The sequence below is a fragment of the Eretmochelys imbricata genome, chromosome 9 (genome assembly GCF_965152235.1).
Source record: "Eretmochelys imbricata isolate rEreImb1 chromosome 9, rEreImb1.hap1, whole genome shotgun sequence".
In the NCBI taxonomy this organism is placed as follows: domain Eukaryota; kingdom Metazoa; phylum Chordata; order Testudines; family Cheloniidae; genus Eretmochelys; species Eretmochelys imbricata.
The window spans coordinates 62,506,732-62,530,018 of record NC_135580.1 but is presented as its reverse complement, the minus strand read 5'-3'; the positions used below and the strand labels follow the sequence as shown (position 1 = coordinate 62,530,018).

Genomic DNA, 23,287 nt, shown 5'->3' with positions numbered 1-23,287 from the left:
TAATTTATCCCAAATCCACCGGTACTAAGAGGAAATCAGCGAAGGTATTTGGTATTACCTGCATCTCAGGTTGCAAAGCCAGAGCGCTGAAGAGTCCCTTCCTATTCCAGCAAATAAGAAACAGCAGGGAGCGGTAACACAGCCTGTGCCCAGCTGCGCTCCGGAAGGTCCCTGGCGAGGCTCGGGCTACGCAGCTAGCCTCCGGCATGGACCGAGGCGCCATCTAGTGGCCACGTGCCGCCAGCGTCTCAGCTATGCGCCTTGTTTCCAAGCCCATGTTGCGCGGGTTTTACCTGTTTAAAGCACCATGGTTCGCCCTTTAAAAAGCGGAGTATTTGTTGGCGGGGTTTAGTGTACCCGACTAAACATAATTTAATTTGTAAACTATGTAATTATGAGGGGGAAAAAGTGAAACTTCCCATACCGGGAGTCGAACCCGGGCCGCCTGGGTGAAAACCAGGAATCCTAACCGCTAGACCATATGGGAGGCGGTGAACGAACTCCTCTGTCCGCCTCTCTCATAGTTGTTCTCTGCTGTTTCATTTGTCCTACTTACTGATCTGTTCGGTCCCTTTCTACTTGCCTTTGGCTCTAGCAAACAAGCCTATGATATGACTGTAGCACTCCCTTACAGTGGCGATAGGCATTAGGACTAATCATATCACCCCAGGTAAAATTGTCCTCTGTATCTAAACTGAGGAAAAGTGATCAGATGGGGAAAATAGATGCCTCTTGAATAATACTGAGTTTTTGGTAAATGCAAACCTGCAACATTCCTGCAGTGTGCATGCACAAACCATGTCTAACCAGTTTGACTTGCCCTAATGCACATCATCTAGACATGCCCATATGGGATTATAACAAGCATGGTTCTACATAGGCCTGTATTCACCCCAGCCATAGGTTACATTGCATTATCTGTGGTATTGGATGGAATAATCAATATGCTCCCAGGTTGGGTGTGAACTAAAGTCCTGGAGTGAGACACCCATAAACTTGGATCCAAATTTTGCAACCGGACTGGTCCAGTCTCTATCATGGGCCAAATCAAAATCTTGGAGCCAAATACCCCCAAATGGTGCTAATGTTTGGAAATGTTTGTTTAATGGCTGAGACAAATCCTGTATCCAAACAAAATCTTGGGAAAATTTGGATCCAAACTTTGCAGCTAAGGCCCATCTCTAATATGTATACTTGGGCCCTGATTCTGCAATGCTCCCCTCTCCCACAACGATCCTACACCTGAGGCCTGATGTCCCATATGTGCAAATCCTACACTCTGAGCCTAATTCTGCACTTTGTACATGTGCCAATCATAGGTGTGGGACTTGCTTCTATGCCCTAAGCAGGTGTCAGTCATGAACATGGAACTGGATCCTGCACATAACACACTATGCCCCCACAAATGCACCAATTATACCCCTGGGAACTGATCATACAGCACCAGGTGCATGCACCAATCATACACACAATGCCCAACCCTTCACTCCATGCGCTATTTATTCCATGCATGTTCCAATCATTCCCACGGGGCCCAATCCTGTACCCCATCAGCTACAACCCATACATGCTAATTATACATGTGACCTGATGCTGCACCCCATACATGAATCCCTCAGGACACAATATCCACTGCATATGCCACACCCCAGATATCCCCAATCAAACATTGGGGCCCAATCCTGCACCATATACACAGTCATATAGATGGGGCTTGACTCTGCATCCTACACACAGAACACCACAGGTACCCCAGTCAGGCAGACAGGGCCCAAGTCTGTATCCTACATGCACCCCAGGCTCTCTGCAGTCATACACTTGAGCCCAGACTTGCAAGGTGCTGAGCACCCATGACCCCCATTGACAACAGCGGGCTTGGTGGTGCCCCCCAGTCCTCCGGGCCAGGCTGCCAGTGATCATGCCGGCTACTGAAGCAGTGCCTCACTTATGGGCAATTTGCCCCTACGCAAGATGGCCGCCCTGGCTTCACCCACCCTTCGCGGCCCTGCGGCAGTTCTCGCCCTTCCGCCTTCAGTCACCTGACGGGCGGGGGAGGAGAGGGCTGGGCGGCTGTTCACGTGACCGGCTGAGGCAGCCTAGTCCCGAGTCTCGTGAGCCAGGGGCGCAGGGGGTGTCCCGGGGGCCGCATCCGAAGGAGGAGAGACCCCGCCGGGCGGCTGGCTCAGGCAAGGCCGAGGCCTCGGGGCCTAGCGGGGGGATTGTCTCTCTCTGCGCGCCGAGCCCTGCCCCCAGGACCCCCCGCTGGGCGCGGGCCGGGAGAGACCCCCCCCGACCCGCTGCGCTCGCACAGCCCCCGCTCGGCAGGGAGGCGGCCTGGGGCGCAGAGCAGGGACCCCCCGCCCCACCGCGGGGTCGGCCCAGGCGGCGCCGCGCTCAGAGCCAGAGGTAACGGGGGCGAGGGGCCGGGGCAGCAGGGTCTGGGGGGAGGGGGTCTGGGGTTGCTGTGGGGATGCAGTGACTGTGAGGGGGTCAGTGTGGCTGGCTGGGGTGAGGGGGGGTATGAGTATCTGGGTTTAAAAGGCACGGGGTAGAGCAGGATCACTGACATGAAGGGGGAGTTGCGATGGGCAGGGCTCAGTATGTGAATGGCTGTGTAATAACCTGGGGTGCGGGGAACACTGTGTAGGGTGTAACTAGGGGGTTTGTATAGGGCTAAAGATTAATTTGTTTCGGGTATAATGTCAGAGTTTGTGGGGTGGTTAGAGGATAATGGGGGATATTAGGGTATGTGGGAGCATGTGACTAGTTTGCCTTGGGGTGGTTAGTGTGTACATGAGTGACGAATGGTGAACGGGAAGGGTCATGGGGATTTGTGCGTTTGGTTGGAACTGCTTACTGTTGGGGTTTAGAGAATGGGTACTATGTGGAACAGTAATGTGGGGGTTAATTTAAATGTGGGAATAGAAGTGTTGCTAATTGACAGTGCTGCAGGGGAATGGAGAGAGAGAGAGTGTGTGGGTATTAGGAGTTTGACATGCTGGTGGAGGGTGTCCTGTCATTTTCCACCACACACTGAATTTCTCTTATGTCTAATTTAACTACATAGTTAAGAGAGGTGTAAGCAAGGGTGTTTTAAGGATCTCTTTATGATAGGATGTTTTTCCTAAAGATTCCTTCAGCTCTTTTGCCTGAGACAAAAGTTGTAAAGTGCCTTCTGTAACTCGCCCTGTTATCTGGGTTGTGATGAAGTTGTTAACTGGAGCAGAGGAAAGTACAGCAGTGTAACAGGGATGCTTGTCTTTGTCTTAAATCTGTAGGTGGGTGATGCCAAGCACAGCCATGAAGAAAAAGGTAAGAATTGGATTACACACTCTCTGTTTTTGCTACCTACATTGGCAAATGCTGATCAAGTTTCCCTTTGAAACTAGCAAAATACCTTTGAGATCCCAAAGGGCTCATCAGATACCTTCTGGTGTGGAAGCCCATTTGGTGTGAGTGCTTGCACTAGTCTCATGGTATGATCTTCATGATTGTCAAGTGACCATTAATACTCAAAGACCTCTTTCGCATCCTGCGGTAGTGATAGCTGCTGTGTCCTTCACTTAACATGATAGGACTTGAAAATTAGTATTTCTCAAATATTTTGATAATCAGAGCAGCTGGGCTTGTGCAAAGTGGAACCTGCCATAGTAACCACTAATTGAATACACCTCACTCATGGCAAATACTTAAGTAAAAATTTAGTGTTAAGGGGAGAAAATGTGTTATGCTCTAGTTTATATGTATGTATGTAATGAAACACTCCTGATCTCTGTCAGAGAAATGTGCTTTGGAAGGTTATATTTGCATTGAGGGGTTCAAGTGATATCTTATCTGGAGAGGGAAGTTTGGTTGTCTTCAATAGTGATTGGAAGCCAATGATGGAAATATAGCTCCTCTACTCAGAATTAGGAGTGTAGATATTACAGTGATAACTGTATTAGAAATGCCTAAGATTGCTGACTAAAGAATGTGACTACTCTTGTATGTTTTACTTGGATCAGATTTCTCCTCTTCCCCCATATTGGGGTCTAGTCCCTTTGAAAAGCCAGAGGAATTGGTGGTGGAATCTCACACCTTTGAATTTAGATTTGATTTTAAATTGGATAGCGCTATGTCTAACTATTACAACAGGCTGACGCTCATGCAGACATTTCTTCACCAATTTTGTTGTGAAGCAAGATCAGATATCTCTCCTTCTTTTGGCCTCTTATATGCAATCACTAGAGAACACTATACTTGGGGGTTAACTTCAAAGAGTCTGAGACACATTACAGGGCCTGTCTGCGTCTTTGAAGAAGAGTATGTTGCCATTCTTCTGCTGCAAAGTCCACCAAAACCTGTTATCCTGAACTCTGTTATGCTGTGGGAGCACTTCAACTAGTCTGTACCTTAATGATGTGGTGAGCTGCTTTTGGAAGGGAACTAGTTAGCCTATAAATGTGATTCTTCTCAGAAAAGTGACTAAAAATAGCAAGGTGGGATTCCATGTCAATTGGTTAAGTCTGAAATTTGTTTTCTAGTTGTAAACCATGCTCTGAGATCTGTAAACTCTGGGATCTGAGAATCAAGCGGGTATCTTCCTGACTCATACTCTATTGCCAGGCTAAGGTTCTGTAGGACAGCTTCAGCGTAGCGTTGCATCTTTTTTTTTTTTTAAACCCTGCTGTCTATAATAGGATTTCAGAGGTGTTTCCAAAGGCAGAACTTTGTTTTGGGACTGGAACTTGGCTAATGATTCTTTTGATAGTGTGAGCCAATCCCTGCTGCTATAAAATCATTTAGGGTTGCTACTGAGCCATTCAAATTATTTCTCCCACAAAAAACCAAAAACCTAATCACAATGTCTCCTGCTCTTTCATGGCCTGCTGACCTGGGAAGCAAGAGGTTGGGATTGCATCTGTGCCTCCTGTGTAGCAGTACTGGGTAGTCAAATTATACTGGTCCGTCTGCTTTTAAACTTCTTTCTGCCTTCTAGCATGTTCACATCTAAAAGCCAGATGTGGATTTCATTTCACAGTCAGGGAGGAGAATCTGATTCTTGTATTGTGAGGTGGACTGTACAAAACATAAGAAGAGTGGTGAGGGGAGGAGGGCAGAGGACATGGAATGGTCAAGTGCTTTTTTTAAAATGTTTGGGATTAAATGTTTTTGGCTCATCAAATCCTTGTTCTCTGATGAATCAGGAAGAGCAAGCTTTCATCTTAAGTGCCAGTGTGTTTGGAGAACATGTGTGGAGGCTGGGGAAGTGAAAGATTAAAAACTACTTCAAAAATAAATGTAGCTCTTCACTGGATGTCTGAAATCCAGCTGTGAACTCTGCAGAGTGCCTTCTCAATGTGTGTAGCAGAAATGATCTCAGGTTGACTTTCTCTGTGACACATTCATGCATTGTGATTGTATTTTATTGGCATGGGGGTCAAGATGAGAAGAATGAATAAGCTTCAAGAACCACAGTAACTTTTCTTCTGGATTTTAGGAAACTATACAATCAATACTAGGGACAGGGTATGCAGCTCCCTGAGAGTGATCTGACTATGGGGAAGGAAGAAAGCAAAAGCCAAGGAGAAGAGGAATGGTCCTTCTGTGTGTTGAGTAAATGGAAGGCATGTAAAGTGACAGTGAGAGTTTTATAGTGTGTAATGCTTGTTAATTGACCATGAATATCAAGGAATTAAGAACACGTCTTCCAGTCATTCAGGTTTAAGACTTTTGTTTGCTAGCCTTTTTTGAGGCATCCAAATCACGATATGCACAGGTCAAGTCCTCTGTGCATGGGGCTACTAAAACCTTTTGTCTTTACACCATTAGTATTTAGGCATTAAAGAGCCATGGAGAAGCCAGTGTTCACTGTAGTTGAACTCTTCTCTCTTGCCTTTCCTTACCAGGTGCTGTTGATGGGTAAAAGTGGGTCTGGAAAGACCAGCATGAGATCCATTATCTTTGCAAACTACATCGCCAGAGACACACGGCGCCTTGGTGCCACAAGTAAGATCTTGGTCTCTTATTGACTCCTTATTGATGCCTGTGCTCTTGAACTTGAGTTAACGTTTAAGACCATCTGCACAGAGATGCAAGGCAGTTACCCACTGAGACTCTCCCCTTTCCTCTGTGGATGGAGTAATAGGTTGTCTCTTTTGTCTGCTGGGCCCCTCCATGAGGGGTCTGGCTGAAAATCTGAGCCAAAGTACCTTGGATGTGGGTGAGGTGGACTGATCCCTCTCCTTTAAGCTGTGGGCCAGAAGGTGACTTTAAATGTTGATGCAAATAGAGTTCTGAAGCTAATGCTTTTCCACTGACCCTGCCTTCCCACGAAGAAGTGTTCAGAATTGCTGATGAACCCTCCAGAGAAGACCTGACTTCTCTATGCCAACACAATGATTTTGGGCAGTAATAAACTTGCTAGAGAGTGGGGCTCAGTGGTCTTAGCAGAAAGACCTCTGCGTAGATGATTCTGCAATACGCAATACTCCATATCCATTGAAGGTAGGACATGGGGTCTTAATCTGCAGCAAGGGAGATTTAGGACAGATATTAGGAAAAGGTTTCTAAATATAAGGGTAGTTAAGCTCTGGAATAGGTTTCCAAGGGAGACCCCATAATTGGAAGTTTTTAAAAACATGTTGGATAAACATCTATCAGGGATGGTCTAAGTTTACTTAGTCCTGCCACAGCACAGCAGGCTGGACTTAATGACATCATGAGATCCCTTCCAGCCCTACATTTCTATGATTCTATATTCATCCATGGCAGAATATACCTAGTAAAGCTGAGTAGCTGGAATTCCACACTTACAGCTCTGGGCTTCAAAGAGTCACCATAAATCACATTTTCAACTGTGTTGGATGGTAACTTTCCAGTAGTTCCCCTTTTCAGTTGATCTGTGTTTCATGTACATGTGGTATCAGATTACGGAGCCTGAGTGTTTGGTCTCTGTGTTAAGGTGTTCGCCCCACACTGGGGTTACCAGATGTCCCAATTTTACAGGGACAACATAAGAACAGTTATTAGACTTCTCTTGTCTCTTTCCAGTTGACGTGGAGCACTCCCATGTTCGATTTCTGGGAAACCTGGTGCTGAACCTGTGGGACTGTGGAGGGTAGGTGTTGTCTGTTCTTTTGCTTGTGAAACCCATGGAGGTGGCTGTGGCAACTAGGATGGTGATCTGATACATTAGGAGGCTGTCCTTTTAGCTACAGTGGGATAGGAATGCTTTCTGTGTATTAAGTGAACTGTTGATGAAGGCTTATAGAACTGTAGATGGTACCATATAATTAATAAACCACATCATAAACTCAGACTTGGGGGTGGGGTGAAAGGTGCTGACTTGATGATCATGGAGCCCAAAGTAACCTCTCCATGGGATGGGGAGTAAACTGCCTCTCCCTTCCCTCACTGCTTCTTTATCCTGTCAAAACAATGTCTCTGAGCCTTGCAAAATAGATGAGCTACATCTAGGGCTGCAGAATTGTTGTTGGAAATGGATTCTAGTACTTTTTGTTTTGGGGTCATTGCTTCAGATAGGACCAGACTGGTAGTGTTGGCCCACTAGCTTTTGTTAAATGAATTGGGGGTGGCACTGTGGTTCCTGATGGGTAGCTGTCCATAGAAGAAGCCCTCTCGTTGGCACTCAGCAGAGATGGGAAAGGCATAAAGGCTGAACAGCCTTCTGATGAATGGACTTGGTTTCCTATAAAAAGTTGATATACTCAAGTGGGGCAAGGATGGGGCTCACTTGAAAGAGTAAGCTTACACCGCCCATACTGTACCTGTTCTGTGCCTAAGTAGAGGACTTCAGTTTCTACAGTTGCTGTATTGATAGCTCAGTCCTCATACATAATAGACTTTCTTGGCAATGCAGACAAATGGGTAAACGAAGCTGGTCTGATTGATCTAACTGGAGTCCCTTTGCCTTGCTGCTATGCCCCTTCTCAGACAAGACACCTTCATGGAGAACTACTTCACCAGCCAGCGGGACAACATCTTCCGCAATGTGGAAGTCCTGATCTATGTCTTCGACGTGGAGAGTCGCGAGCTGGAGAAGGACATGCACTACTACCAGTCGTGTCTGGAGGCTATCCTGCAGAACTCTCCTGATGCCAAGATCTTCTGCCTAGTGCACAAGATGGATCTAGTGCAGGAGGACCAGCGTGATCTGGTAAGGAGCTAAGCATTGCCTTATCAGTGTGGACTCTGTAACAGAGAGCGCGCATAATGTTGTTTCCATCTTTCACTTTAAACGTAGTCACACCCGCACTTTCTCCAGAAAGTTTTTTTCAGGTTTGTGTGTGGGGAAAATCTCTGAAAAGTTGAGTTGCTCCCAACCTCCAAACCTGTAGTCTCCATGCTACTGCTGGCCCATTTTGTATAATGACTGTCTAATGACCTACATAGAGAAGAGACTCTCCATGCCAAATTACCTGTAATCTTCTCCTTTATGGTGTCAGTTTTAGCATCGTTACCAATTTTTGGGATAGGTGGCACAAAGAAAAACTCAAAAGGTGTAACCTCCCTGTTGTACTTCAAAGGTTTAGGTGATCAACTCTATTACCATTATGCTGCTGGTTCAAATCCAGCTCAGCTGCGTATTGAATAAAAATAGTTACCACGTGTCAGCTGTTTAGCCTGTGTTGTAAATTGGGGAAGTCTCAATCTCAATCCTAGTGGACAGATGTCCACATCACAGTTGGCACTAGCCAACACAGAGACTGACAGTTGTAAGCAAAGGGGCCATGGACTATGAACTGGCATTGAGTCTGACCTGCCTTCTTGCTCAGACGTATGGGCTGGCTGAAGTACAGCCAAGTATTTCCAGCACTCGGCGCAAAACCTGCGGAGACACTTAAGGATGGAGTTCCAAAGTGCCCAGCAGCTCCTGTTATTCCTAGGACAGGAGTGAGATTCCCCATTGTTCTCAGTGGGAGCTGTTGCATGCTGCACTCTGTCTTCAATCTGGGCCATGGTAATCTTTCAGTGAGAAAGCTATACCCAACTCCTGGTGTTAGATGAGAAATTTAACTTTTTGGGTTAGATACATTTCTTTATGACACATGCACACCCCTAGCTCTGCGGTTGATCATCAACCTGGTTCAGACCTGGAGATCACTTCTTTGGTCTAGTGCAGCAGTTCTCAAACTTTAGTAACCTGAGGACCCCCGTTTTGGTTTAAAATTTTTGCCACTGACCCCTAAGCCTGCAGCTCAGCCCCAGGCCCCATCCCCACCCCCATCCCACCTCTTCCTGCCCCCACTCTACCCTTGCCCCTCCTCTTCTATGCCTCTTTCTGCCACCTCCCCCAAGTGCCCCCATTCCCCTCCTCACCCTCCCTCCCAGCACCTCCTGCACGCTGGGGAGGAGCAGGAGGAGTTTAGGGAGGGAGGGGGAGGAGTTGATCAGTGGGGTCAGTAGCCCCGGACATGATTCCTCCCACTCCCCTCCCAATGCCTCCTGCACGCCGGGAACAGTTGTTCCCTGGTGCACAGGAAGCACTGGGATGGGAGGGGGAGGAGCTGGTCAGCAGGGTCCGTGGACCCCCTGGCAGACCCCAGTTTGAGAAACGCTGGTCTAGCGTACTCAACGCACTGAACTCTTTGTCACTTCCAGCTTGATACGTCTCTGTCCAGATGTGCAACGAAGGGCTCAGAGAAGAGCAAGTTGGCCACGTGGGTGAAGCCACAGGCTGGTCTTCCCTGGGTAGACAAACTTCTTCAATGAAACAAATTGGCTCACAAATCAGCAGATACTAGCTAGTGTTCTGAGCCTCATTTTGTCACTCTAGCTCGACCTGGCTGTAACTTAAAGCATTTTCCTTCTGGAGCTTGTTTGAATGTTACCTTCCATCCTCCCCAGCAAGGGGTCAGGAATGTCCTGGACTCTGCATAAGTTAAATGAAAGCTGGTTCCATAGGACTGTGATGCTTGATATTTCAGTTTGCTGTCCAATAATTATTAACATCAGTATCCACACCAACCAACTGCATATGAATTCTAACCATTCTCTGAAATAAGGAAAGGCATGGGGGGTGAAATAGTGCAGTGACACAACTTGCAAGCATTGCAGCCCCTCTAGTAGGAACTGCTTTGAGGTGTCTACTAGTCTCCTTTGAGTCAGGGATTCTGTCTGTTTGCTTGGGCCTAACTGTTGACCTGACTTGAAAGTAGTGCCAAATTGTGGACCTTGATCTCTTGTGTGTATTGGGTTACGTAGTCGATCAGGAGGTTTCTGGATGTTCCCTGCTTTCACGTTCCTGAAAACAGATTAAAAATAGCTTGTGGAAATCAGGAATATAAACCCTGTGACATGGGTCAGCTTTCAGGTTGGGGCCTTCTTAAGCATACGAATCTCAAAAGTCTTAAGGTTGGGGGGTCTCTTGTGGATTGGAATATCAGAGAAAAAGAGGAGAAACCTCAAAGAAATCAAAATGCTGTTGATCTTCAGTATGTTGTTAACACACTGGGCTGGGATAGAAATGATTTTTTCCCTATCCCTGTTCATTCCTAATGTCCACTTCTGAGACTTCCTGCCTCATAGATGTGGGTGGAACAGACAGTCTGGATTTTGCCAGTGAATTTACTATGAATAATTTACTTTTTCCACACCAGGGGGCTCACTGCTAGCTGTTTACCTTGCTTTTGTAATGATTTCTTAAGTTCTGATATCTTAGAAAGTCTTATTTTGACCCATCTCAGCTATTTTTAAACCATAACCTGTAAGAGCAGAGTAAGGTGTGGGACAGTGGGGTTATGCAGTGACTACTTAACCCATGGCAGCTTACTTAATGCAGCACACTTCATTGTAAGGGTTTTCTCCCATTCTCTTTTAACCTGAATGCCTATTAAGTCCTTGTTCACATTTGTAAGTCTATGAGTAGGGCTCTACCAAATTCACGGTCCATTTTCACAAATTTCACAGTCATAGCATTTTTAAAACCTTGAATTTCACAGTTTCAGATATTTAAACCTTAAATTTCACAGTGTTTTTCACAATAGGGTAGGGCCCTATCTATGAGTAAATTTGGAACTCATGAAATATAACATGACTAATGATTATTGCCGGAGCCAGGCATGTACAAGCAGCAATTGTGCACACTTCTCCTGCGCAGCTCTGCCAATTCACCTGGTTCCTAACCTGTAGCACACACAATTTTCCAGTCCTGAGGTCCCACCCAGCTCTGCTGATGTAACTCAGTTTTGATCTGCAGCCCCCTGTTCTTCCAGTCATGGATCCCTCAGACAGCTCTGCTAGTGCACCTCTATTCTGGTCTGCGGCATCCTCAGCTGCTCTGGCATTGGAAAATATTGTGCGCCCTTGAGTTCTGTTTTGAAATGCAAAGTTCTCACTATAAATGTGGTAAAATAACCACAGCAGAAGCATTCACCAAAAAACAGGAATGTATGTGTTCATCTAGGACAGTGGTGCTCAGACTGAGGCTCGGGAGCTGCAAGTGGCTCTTCATTGTGTCTTTTGTGGCTCTTTGCAGCATATAATATTAAAACACAGTGTGATATTAATTATTAACCAATGTAAGCTATTAACCAATCAGGATGCTTTCACTATGTTATTAACCAATTGTTGATAAAATAATACTTAGTCAAAATAATGAAGAAAAAAATTATGTATATAAAAATAGTAAATGAAACCATGAATTAACACTACTGTTGCTCTTTTGGGTAATGTTAATTGCTGATTTGGCTCCTGAACGACTGAGGTCTGAGTATCACTGATCTAAAAATATCAAACTTCTGTCTTCCAGATTTTTAAAGAGAGGGAGGAAGACCTGAGGCGACTGTCCCGCCCCCTGGAGTGTGCATGCTTTAGAACGTCCATCTGGGATGAAACACTTTATAAGGTTTGAATGGCTGCTTCTCTTCATGGGTGGGATTTCCCTTCATCTTCCTCCTGCTCTACTGTTGTGTAAGCTGCATTGTCAGTTGCTGCAGAGTTCCATAGCTTGACTGGACTCCCCTAACCCTTTAACTTCTAAATGTTTTCTGAAACAAGTGGTTCCATTTTGGCTGTTCAAGTGGTGGGGCTGATCGCAGTTAAATTGCTGGCTTCATAAAATAAATCCACCTTTCCTTTCTCCCATCAGTATTATGGTTCATAGTCCTGTATCTTCCTGTTAATACTGCCCACATACTCTCTGCCCAATTCATTTAGAAGGACCCTCCACCCCACTTAATACAATAATGTGTTCAGCCAGTGCAGAATTGTTTCCATGTTCTGTTTTCTAGGACATTGTCAAGTAGTCAATGACTCAAGTGTTTGGGCTTCCACACATCTGCCTGGGAGACTACTTCATAGTCTGGAAGCTTATCTTGATATCTAGCCTAAACTTTCCTTACCTTCATGCTTCCCAGTTACCTATTAAGATCTCCCTCCAGATGTTGGGGTCATGGATGTTAAATGGATCAGATTGAGAGAAAATTATGGTTCTACAAATGTGCCACAACCATCTCAATGGGCAAAGGTAGTGAGAGCCCATTAGCCTTCTTGATAGACTGACGTTCATAGGAGTTGATCTTCTGGCAGTCCCTTTGACTTCAGTGGGAGGTGAAGCTGGGCACCTTCTAAAATCTATCCATGAGTACAAAGAATGCCCCAGCCTACAGTATGTGGGATCAGCCTGAATGAAGCTGATCCAGGCTGCACCCTCCTGAAATTAGTTTTTCTGTGTCTTTAGTGTGTACACTGGTCCCATACTGTAGGCATTTAGCACATTTCCCTTTTGAGAGCCAACTAGGTACAGATTGGCTAACCTTTCTTCTTAAATGGATCCCTGCAGCCAGCCGGTCAGTCATTGTGGATGCTCTTGTTTATGCTTCATATTGAAGTGCCCAGAGGCAGAACTGCATCATTCTAGGTACAGTCCCATAAGAGCTCTGTATTGAAAATGAATATTTTGGACCTTCTGCCTTCAGACAAGGTGAAACCTCAACTGTTCCCTTGAGCACCAGAGAAATGCCAATTAAATATAAAAAAGCTTTGGTTTTGCCCAATTTGCTTGTATGTTGGAATTCTAATACACAAGCAAATCACTGTCTGTATACTATGCTTGGCATAGGCAGTGAGGTGAAGCCCTTACAGACTGAGGGCCTGATCCTGAGATGTGCTGAGCACCTGTAACTCCACTGGAGCCAACTGTAATTGAGCGCTTGTCATCTCTGGGGATCGGTCCCTGAGTTAATGGTTCAGAAGGTTCAGAGCCTTCTGCTGTTACTTCTATGGGTACACAGCAGAGATCTGCTTATTTCCAAGCAAGAAAACAGAAACCTGTGAGGCGTTAGCTGGGAGCAGTAAACAAATACTTCTCCTCTGGAAACATGGGTTCAAATTCAGTCCAGACATCACCTGGCAAATAGATGGTATCAGACTAGTCCCTGCAAGATTTTTGCATGTGTCACAATTTGACGTGGCTGGTAGATTGATCAAGAAAAAGTGTGGGACTGGAACACCAGTGGGGGCCATAACCATAATTGAAGTGTGTGGGCACAGAGAGATGGGAGAAGCTTGCATAACTCCTGTCTCTGCTATCATTGACTGTAGCCTGAATTCGCTGACTCTTACAAGCACTTTGCATAACAAGAGAGGGAGGATGGGGACACCCTTATGCAATCCTCATAGCACTCACTGTACGTTTTGTCTTCTGACAGGCTTGGTCCAGTATAGTCTATCAGCTGATTCCTAATGTCCAGCAACTAGAAATGAACCTGAGGAACTTTGCTCAGATTATAGAAGCAGATGAAGTTCTTTTGTTTGAGAGAGCCACTTTCCTGGTGAGAACTGCCATCCCTGCTCTTTGCTGTGTCCATTTGCTCCTTGGCCCTGTCCCTTAAGGAGGCAGATTCATGATTATAAAATGCATAGGGTCCTTGTATGAAAAGCACTGTAGAGTGCAAAGGATTCAGGTGGGGTTGATGACCATAACACATGCTAGGTGGAAGTTCCAGGTTGCAGAACTTTTCATTCAGTGCCTTTATGACAGAGGGAGTAAGGGCTTGCCTAGGCAGGGAAGCTATTCTGAAATAAGGTAGGATGTGAATTTAATGCACAAGAGCTATTTATGTGGATTAAGCCAAACCAAACAAAGGCACACTCAGTGTGGAATAAATGTGTCCATGTGGAGAGTTATGGTGCAGATTTTCACTTCCTCCCAGGTGGTACTTTAACCGTTCAGGGTCCCTCTGTTGCTGAGTACCTGATCCAATATAAACCTAATCCTGAGAGCTGGTTGAAAACTTTCCTCAAAACTTTCTTCCTGACACAATGTCGTGCTTTCTAAATGAAAACTTTTGTAGAAAGTTATTTTGTTTGGAACTTTCCACTTAAACAAACAAAATTTTTGGTTTGGCCTTTTTTTTAATGGAAAATTTAGGGAACCACATCTCTTTCTTGAAATTGCCATCTTCTAATATGCTGTACTAGTTTCTGAGGGGTTTTGTAAATTAGTATGACATTAATGATCAACGTGATTGACAGCATTGTAATAAACCCCTATTTTCACATAACTCCTGAAAAGAGCTATTTTTGGGACAGAAGCTTCTCATGCTCACAGCTTAAAAGTGACTGTTTTACAAAAAATATAAATTTCTGGATTTTTCTGCACTCTCATATCTTTGTAACTTCGCCATGGACTTAGTCCTCCTCGAGGAGAAATCTGTTTGACACACTTGAAGAAACTCTGTTGAAAAACATCATTATGCGTATTTGGTAATCGTACTGGACATGCATGCAGTGTGAGGATTTGCTGGGTCCAGATACATGCACGTTTGTTTGAATATGCAATCAGATTTTTTTAAAAATTAAATTTAAAACTATTTAGTGCATTCTTGACAGCTTTCTAAAAGACATTCTGCTTGTTCTTGTCTCAGTGTGGGGGCAAGATGAAGCATAGGCAATTGCAGGGCAAGGAAGAGGAGATCCTCAGGACTCATTAGGAGATGTGCTGGTGGATGGGAACTTCTGCTTTGATTGCTGAGTTAGTGATTTTTCCTTGCAGGTTATTTCCCATTATCAGTGCAAAGAACAGCGCGATATCCACAGATTTGAGAAAATCAGCAATATTATTAAACAGTTCAAGCTGAGCTGCAGGTGAGATGAATTATCTGTGTATTTACGTTACTAAGAACTGGAAATCTTTAGACTCTGGGTGAGTGCCATCAGCCCGACTTGGCTGTGTTGATGTCCATCTACCCTGGCTAGGCATAAATGATAACTGTGTCAACCAGACACGCCTTGTAAATTCTCTGTAGCACATCCTGGCCTTGAATTGAGTTATGGTTCTATGGATAATAGGCCACTAGAGAAATTCTTATTCAGAAAGATATTAGAATGTATCCTGTTTAATCATGACTCAGTTTTTCATGCCTTTCATCTTTTTTGGGAGGGTGAGTGGGGTGTTCATTGAAAGAGGTTCTGAAACAGTTTTGCTCCCATCCTTTTTTCTTCTGGGTTCTGCAGAGAAGTTATAGTACTGAGCTTGTGACCTAATGGCAGTTACTGATGACACTTAGAGGCACTGCAAAGAAAAGCACTTAGTTATGGGCACAAGAACCAAAAAGCTGGTTTGAGAGAGGAAGCACTTGCTCAAACAAATTTAGCAACAGTCACAAAAGGAAAGCAGAAGACTTAAGACAAAGTTAAACTTTGAAATAGGTTTTTGGTTTTTTTTCCCAAAATTGCTCCACTTTTGCCCTTCTATCCCTAATACTTGAGAAGATTTAGAACACTAATAGGGTAGGAGCAGCTGAATGGCTACATGTGTGCTTTAGTAGGCTGTTTCCAGAGTCTTCAGTTTACTACTCTCTTCTCTTGCTGGTCCACAGAGTCATTCTGCTATTGTTGACTTTCAGTCTGTGCTGAATGGTTCCAGCATGCACTGGTCAGGAGACACTGACTGTTGGGGGTGTAGCAAACTCAAACAGGTGTCGGTCACTATTGTGCAGTGCAAAAGCTGTTTTTTATTAAGTGTAAAAAGAGAACACTAACCCACCATGGCTAGTCAGTACTGAACAGAGAGCCTTGCTTAAATTGTGTTCAAGTTTTGTAACCATGAAGTAAATAAAAAATATAGCCACAGATTTTGTATCTGTCAAAAACAAAAACCTAGTGTCACCTACTGGCTCAGTTCTTATTTTACAAAGAAAGCTGTGCAGTTATGAATACATGATGTGACTAAAGTGATCTCTAGGTATGAGGTGCTTTGTAAATACAGTGATTGCTTTTGAAGTGGTCACATAACAGGAGTTAACTCTCTTTTCTTTCCTCCTCACAGTAAGCTGGCTGCTTCTTTCCAGAGCATGGAAGTCAGGAACTCTAACTTTGCTGCTTTCATTGACATCTTCACATCGAATACATATGTGATGGTGGTCATGTCTGATCCTTCCATACGTAAGTTTAATAGAGCATAGGCATCTATTGTGTCGCTTTTACAGGGACCAAGAGCTAGTTAAACTTACATTTGGCTCTTGATACCATAAATGAGTACCCACCTACACTGTACAATCAGTGAAGCCCCTAAGACAGTTAAAACAGTTTAATTCTGGAATTGTGGATAGGACTTACACATGTTAAGTGTGCTTCACCATGGTTTGGGAACATTGGTTAAAAGATGGCTTGATCATGCAGTGCAAACAGCACCAGACTTTGCAAATCAAGTTCTTCTCTGCTGTTTCTCAGCATGGTGATTAATAGAGGTGGGAGTTTATTCAGGCAATGTCAGTTAACATGTCTATTCTAGTAAAGCTGCGCACAGTAAATATTCTTTGCCAGATCTAATCTGGCAGCTGGGCTGTGAGTTTTAGGCCTAAACTTGAATGTGGGCATTTTCTAGGTGAATTGTTGTGCTTTGTTAGTGCTCCAATTATGGATGCATTTTCCTTTTTAACTCAAGAAGAAATTGATAGATAAAGTTACCATTGCTTACAGCCAAAGGGTGCAGGCCCTTGTATGTTCTTTGGTAACATGTTTTCCTATTGCGCACTGTGAAACTGCTTTTTGTATTACGCTATTTGAGGATTTTAAGTGAGATAGCCATACGGCACATGGGCCTAGTGCTCTGATTCCCTGAGAGCAGAAAATACCTTTTAAAAACTACTTTACTGTATTTGGTTAGCCCCATGCATTTAATCCTACCAGACTGGGGGCTTGCTACCAGCTGTGACATTATCCTTTGGAAGCTCACAAATGGGAAGCTAAGAAAAAGCTAAAGCACCTTCCTTCCATAATCACAATTCCTGTTAACAAACCTTGCATCAATACAGTATACCTTCACTAGGTGCTCCCTTTGGGTCTCAGACAGCACCACTCAGGGATCACCCAGCAGGGCAACCCAATCTTGCCTGCTCTGCCCCTTATATTACATCCTCAGTGGCCTGGGAGTAGCAAAACAGACCTGGTAGAACTCACTTTTTAGATTAGTGGTACTTTTTCATAAGCACTAGGCCCTTTAGGAAGAGAGGTCCTGTTTCCGTATGTTAGTTTTCCTCTCGAGAGTTTGATCAGTGAAATCTGACATTGGTCAATGTAAAATATTCCCTTTTCAGTGCTAAACAAGGTGGCAACTTGCCTTGTTTGTTTCACTCCTGGTGAAACCTGTAGCTATGGAGCTTTAGGGGAAACATGAACCAAAACCACACAGAGCTTTGTGGCTTCAGTCCTGCTGCTGTGAACCAAAACTCCTGTGTTTTACACTACAGGGAGCCTTCCTAGCTAACCTTTCCAGGCAGCTTTTAACTCCTGGTGAGCTAATTACTCACATCCTTTCTGGTTTTTCCTCTCTTGCCCCTTCTTCCCACTAGCTTCTGCAGCTACACTGATCAACATCCGCAACGCTAGGAAACACTTTGAGAAGCTGGAGAGAGTGGATGGACCAAAGCACAGTCTGCTCATGCGCTGAACACTGGCCAAGCCACATGGTCTTTGGGGGAGAAAAGTTGGAACTGCAGTTTTTTTAGGAGAATCTAACAATGTGGGTGTCTTTGTGGGCTTTGAAATGAGTGTGCTGCTTACCACCGCAATCTTCTTTATTTTTTTCTCCTTTTAACATTGGACACTAGTCATTTGGATGATGTCTGGATACACAGTGGAACTTTAAGAGAGACTTCCTGGCACACTAGGGGTTGGGGAAGATGCAAGGGCAGGTGATTTGCACTTGGCCTGATAAGCCTAGTTGCCATAGTCACGCACACTGAAGCCTTTATGGATGTTTTCCTGTATTCCAGGTGATCATATAAATCACAAGGATGGAATATTACTATTTTATCAGCAAGTTGCTAGGATACATTTATAAATTTCTCCTTGTCTTCAGTCATGAAAATAAATTTTTGCTACCAGGGACTTTGATTCCCAGAGCTCTGGAAGTGATTATTTTTCCTTTTAAAATGTTGTGAAGCTTTGCCATTGGACAGGCAAACGGGTACATAGCTGCATTTCTCCTTTCTTATTACCTGGGCCTTTTTTAACCAGATCCTCATTTGAGAGAGAGTTTCTACTGTGTCAAAATTCATTTAATCCAGAAGAGTCATAGTCAGAATGACCATTTATTCGTCATCTTAATCTTTTTGTTTGTTTTTGTTTTGCTATGATTTTAGGCATGCCAGAATGAAGATCATCCTTGTTATATGAAAGGAGCTGAAAGTAATACTCCCACTTAACAAGATAGTAGTCCTTGCATTCAGGTTTTCTTCCTCCTGAGCAGAGAGATGCTGAGAAGGGCAAGGGACAAATGTACAGAAGTCAGATGAGATAACAGATCTCATTGCCCTGCTGAAAATGTTGCAGTCGGTCATCTGTGATCTCAAAAAGGCAGTCTGACAATATTAGACACCAATGTGACTCTACATTATGGTCTAATTTGTTTTACTGGACTTGTGCTTGATTCTCCATTAAACGCAGGAAAACTAAAGCACTGTCAATTAGGAAAATCTATAACCTCTAAGAGTTGTTGAATGAGCTGATGTTCCTTTGAGCAATTATTTCTGCATACACAGTGATGTTACTCTAGGAAAAAGAGGACATATTGAATCTAAAACAGGTGTGGCACTTGTCTTATATAATCCCTCACTCTATAATGTTGCCTCAAAGTCAAGCTAGTAAACGGTAAGTTTTTCATGATGTGAGCACTGAAATGTGAAGTGCGTATCTTAGCTTGACACAAGCTAATAAGATGCCCCCAAATGTTTATCATCTCTAAATCTTTGCATTATTTTATACTAGTGCCCCAAACAGCCTACTCAACAGGCATGTTTACATAAAGATTCTGTATGACTAGCACAATCTTCAATCAAATAGCTGTCAAGCCAGCATCCCAGCAAGAGTGGAATTCTCTATTGTCCATGTGTATATTGAAGAGTCAGACATTTGAGTACCTGGGAGACTTATGACTGGACTATAAAAGTACAAGAAGCTTTAGTTGTATGTAGTGCTTCCAGGAAGAAGGATATGGAGGACAGAAGCAGGACGTGGAATGTGAAGTGTTGGTGTGGGATATACCAGCCACTAGCAGCTTAATCTGGTCCCTACTTTTAGTAGCAAGCAGTGAAATTGCCACGCCTTTTTCCATTTTATTGACTACTATCTCTGTTCTAAGTTCAATCAGTGGAGTTCTTCCTGCTTTTTTTTTTTCCACCCAAGAACTATCCTCAGTGCTCTTCTGACAAAGCAGGTGGACTCAGTGCTTATCTGCTATGCTAACATGCTGGCTGAGTTCAGGGAACTTCAACTCATGAAACCTCCAAACAATTAGCAAGAAGGGTTCTGACCCTGCACTTGAGAGCCTTCCTCCTGCAAACTTCAAACATTGCTGAGGAAGCAGAAAATGGCCTGTAGGTACAAATTCTGAACATTCTCCTCTGAAGGCTGAGACCTCTGTCGTTTTGCCTTAGATTTAATCTCACCATCCCCTGACGCAGCTAAACAGTACTCTCTTCTGGTTAGAGCAGGTTGGAGTTGTGTGTTGGGGGAAATGTTTGAATGCTGGACCTATGAGGATGAAATATGATGAGTTGGCTGCGGGAACAGAAAGCCCCACTGTTACTTTCCCATGATTACTAAAATGAATGCTAAAAAAATGGAAAAGTAGCTCTGATGAGTTTGAAAACTGTTTATCTCTGATTCCCTCGCAGGAAAGTTTAATGTGGCTGTGGCTAGCATGTGAAAGCGGAACAATATTGAGAATGTGATCTGCCCTGAAAGGGTCCTCTTCCTCATTCCACATACCTGTTTACTGTACAGATCAATGTGAGCCTGAAGCGAAGCCTAATGCTCAGCTTTGCATTCTGTAAACTTCTCAGGGCAAGTGTTATGATAGAAACCCACAGTGGTGTTAGCTGGGGCACTGTAAGTCATCTGAGGTGTATTTGTGCTTAGTAAGGGTCCTTTCAAGCAGGCCCCTGGCTGCTGTCCTGTGGCTGACACATGCACTTTTCGTACTGGTATGCCAAAGCAGCAGCATCTGGACATGGATCCTTCAGCTGGAAGGGCTTTTATGTCAGTTTAACAGGTGCAAGTTACACACTAAACTGTGGTGAAAGTGGACTAAACTGGTGGTTTTTCCTTACTTTTCTGAATGTTGTCATCCCCCAGCTGCTCCAAAGGCTGAATTGCTACTGGATTACTCTACCTATCTGTCAGTACATTGGATGGTATTTATTTCTGCATTTAGTCCAATAGCAACCATTAGTTTAAAATCTGTTGGCACCCTTATAGTCAGAGGTAGAAGTGCTGCTGGCAGGGGGCAGTGTTTAGCTTTGCCATCTGTGAGGCCCTGCAACATGATGGCTGAAATTCCGAAACAGCAGCTATTACAGAAGCAGTGTTTCACAGACCCGGATCGGCTCCTCACACAGAGTTGTTCTAACAGCATTTAAATCACCATTTCAGTACCTCTGTGGCTAGCCTGGCTCAACCTCATGAATGGAACGGAAGTCTTGGTGAAAGATGTAAATGCAACTCATATGTTGCAGGAACTAAATTTTACAGGGCTCTCTGCTGCTTTTTGTGTGTCTCAGGTAGATGCAGGATTTAACATTACTCTGTGTTGCCTGCATGCTAAGGGAACAGGTTAAAGATGAATACCATGCTACATTGGGTTAACCACTCAGATACCGGCTATATAAAAACACTCTTAATCCTTACTGTAAAACCCCAGTGTACCTGGGTAGCTAATAACTTTTTCCTTCTAAGCTGCTCCTCCTCCTGACCCTTTCTTCCCACGGTCTCGTCTCATCTCATCTCTATGCTCCTGTGCAACCTGTCTTTAATCTACATAGTTTTGCCAGGGCTGAGGCTGGGGCAGGTGTTGTAGGCTCAGCTGTTCCCTTCTAAATTTAAAAGTACAGGTTATAATAGTCTTTTGGTACAATTCTTAGTGCTACCACTCTTTTTGTGTTTGTACTATAGCCACTTGCTTCCCTCTGCTGTCTGAATTAGGCTACAGCATAGAGGAAAAGACTTATTATCCAAAGTAGAACTCTTACCCTTCTTTAAATGTGGCTTATAAAAATGAATCTTTACTTCCTATCAGAATTTTGCAAGATCAACTGATGTGATGATCATGAAGGTGTCTATGGTGATTCTCAGAGAACCCCTTTTATTTTATAAAGCTGTTCCTGCAGCCCCTTATCCTTGTATGGCATGAGGCTCTGGGCATTTAATGGATGTCGAAGGCTGGGCATTGTCCTTGAAATGCAGCAAACACAGTTTGCAACTTTTTTTCCCATTCGTGGGTAAGGTGCTTAAAATTCTCGCTTGGTTTTTGTTCCCTGCCTCCTCTGATGATCAGAAGTACAAAACGCTGAAAGCAGCATCTCTGGTTGGGTGATAGTGCCTTGTTTCTGATTCAAGGCACCCTTGCCACAGTCTTGTTGAAAAGTTGTCATCTCCTCCTCTTCCCCACTGAGTGTACGTGGAGATTGGCAAGTCCTGTATGGGTTGGCCTCTCACTGTGCCATTAGAACTGGCATCGAGTTTGCTGATGATTCTGGATGTGTGGATGTGGGCCATCCAAAGACTTACTGGCCCAGGACACGCTCTCTGCTGAACTATCAAATGGTCACTATCGTAGCAATAAACCACATTCAGACTTTCACTAGCAACTGTTAGGCCTAAACTAGTACCTGGCTAGACATCTTACTGCAGGGCATTACATGCAGTACACCCTGGGTGTATAGAAAAGAACAAGCTACTATTCAGTGGTGCCACAGAAGGGCAAATGAACTAATAGATGTTTGATGTAAAAAGCTTTAGGACTCAAAGAACCTGCAAGTACTCTATGTAAAGAACGTTATCATTATCAGCAGTATTGATTCAGCCCTTGTCCTTCCTGGAGTTCCATGTTGTATGTGGTTTGTGACTTTAACCAAGGACTCATCTATTTAACTGAAGTTTCCTGCAGTATCCTTGCGCCAAATTCCTCCCATGTCCCTCTGTTGTACAGTGTGCTCTGTGTTGATGGATTACTGCGCTCTATCCCAGAGGTGCCTGCATTTCTGTCTGTGTATGAAGTTTGTGAAGCACATTTGATTGAAAGATCTTGTATAATTAGTGTAAGGAGGAAATTTACAACCTCCTTGAAAGTCAAATCAGGATTTCCATGTAGGGAACAACCCCATAGCAAACTAAGAGGCTTTCAGTAAAATGGGGCAGGAGGTGGGGAATCCTAGTGAACGTATGGCCATGACTTTTGTACCTGGGATGGTTATGCAAATAGTGGGATGCTGTCTCCAACAGAACTGAAGGGTTGCATGTAAGCAGTGTTATCAGGAAGGCTGTATTTGTGCTGATTTTATGACTTGCGTACTTGCTCAGCACACCAAGAGTTATTAGCAACGTACTGCATTTGGCTGGGCTACAAGGGTCTCTGACCTGCAGAATGATCCAGTTGGAGGGGCTGAGTGGCTGTACTATAAACTGAGATTCAAGTGGCCAAAAGTGATGGCCAAATCACAACTTCAATCCACAGGTTTGGGGGTGGGGGAGAGTAATTTATGGCTAATGTGCCGATCCTCCCCCCATCCTGGTCATTGCCTGGTCTCCTTTTGCAATCCTGTGTGGTGGCTTGCTGAGTTGTCCTTTGCTGTATGTTCAGTGATAAGATCTGTGGTTGATGTTGAAGCTGGAGGCATAGCAAATGGACATGAGGTTAGAACTAACTTGACTTGGGGGGATTAGATCAGTGAGGGCTGCAGGTAATGAGGGAGGTTTGGCCCTATTAAGTCTGAAGCTCTATGCCACAGGAGCGGCCATTAGCAGGTGCTCCCATTGCGGGGTGACTTGATTGTATTCACTT

The 23,287-nt window shown here is 44.2% G+C and overlaps 1 protein-coding gene and 1 non-coding gene across 4 annotated transcripts; one reads left to right on the top strand and one right to left on the bottom strand.

The window, feature by feature from the left end:
* Window positions 1-415: 415 nt before the first annotated feature.
* Window positions 416-487, bottom strand: TRNAE-UUC (transfer RNA glutamic acid (anticodon UUC)). The gene has a single exon. It is a non-coding gene; the product is annotated as a tRNA-Glu (tRNA).
* Window positions 488-2,038: 1,551 nt separating this feature from the next.
* Window positions 2,039-18,914, top strand: LOC144270136 (ras-related GTP-binding protein A). 3 transcript variants are annotated; one of them, XM_077826390.1, is made up of 10 exons: window positions 2,039-2,406; window positions 3,279-3,312; window positions 5,889-5,988; window positions 7,033-7,099; window positions 7,936-8,158; window positions 11,753-11,848; window positions 13,653-13,775; window positions 14,999-15,090; window positions 16,274-16,389; window positions 17,799-18,342. In XM_077826390.1, the coding sequence occupies exons 2-10, from the start codon at window positions 3,286-3,288 to the stop codon at window positions 17,894-17,896; spliced, it is 942 nt and encodes a 313-aa protein (XP_077682516.1). In that variant the 5' UTR covers window positions 2,039-2,406; window positions 3,279-3,285; the 3' UTR covers window positions 17,897-18,342. The 3 variants fall into 3 exon arrangements, with proteins under 3 accessions (XP_077682516.1, XP_077682514.1, XP_077682515.1); XM_077826388.1 differs by having other exon boundaries at window positions 2,111-2,186; XM_077826389.1 differs by lacking the exon at window positions 17,799-18,342 and adding an exon at window positions 18,591-18,914 and having other exon boundaries at window positions 2,274-2,406.
* The last annotated feature ends 4,373 nt before the right edge of the window (window positions 18,915-23,287 follow it).

Coding starts and splice junctions, on each gene's coding strand:
- LOC144270136 (XM_077826390.1), top strand. CDS start 3,286: ATGCCAAGCACAGCCATGAAGAAAAAG. Junction 5,989..7,032: donor ACGGCGCCTTGGTGCCACAA/GTAAGATCTTGG, acceptor GTCTCTTTCCAG/TTGACGTGGAGCACTCCCAT. Junction 7,100..7,935: donor AACCTGTGGGACTGTGGAGG/GTAGGTGTTGTC, acceptor GCCCCTTCTCAG/ACAAGACACCTTCATGGAGA.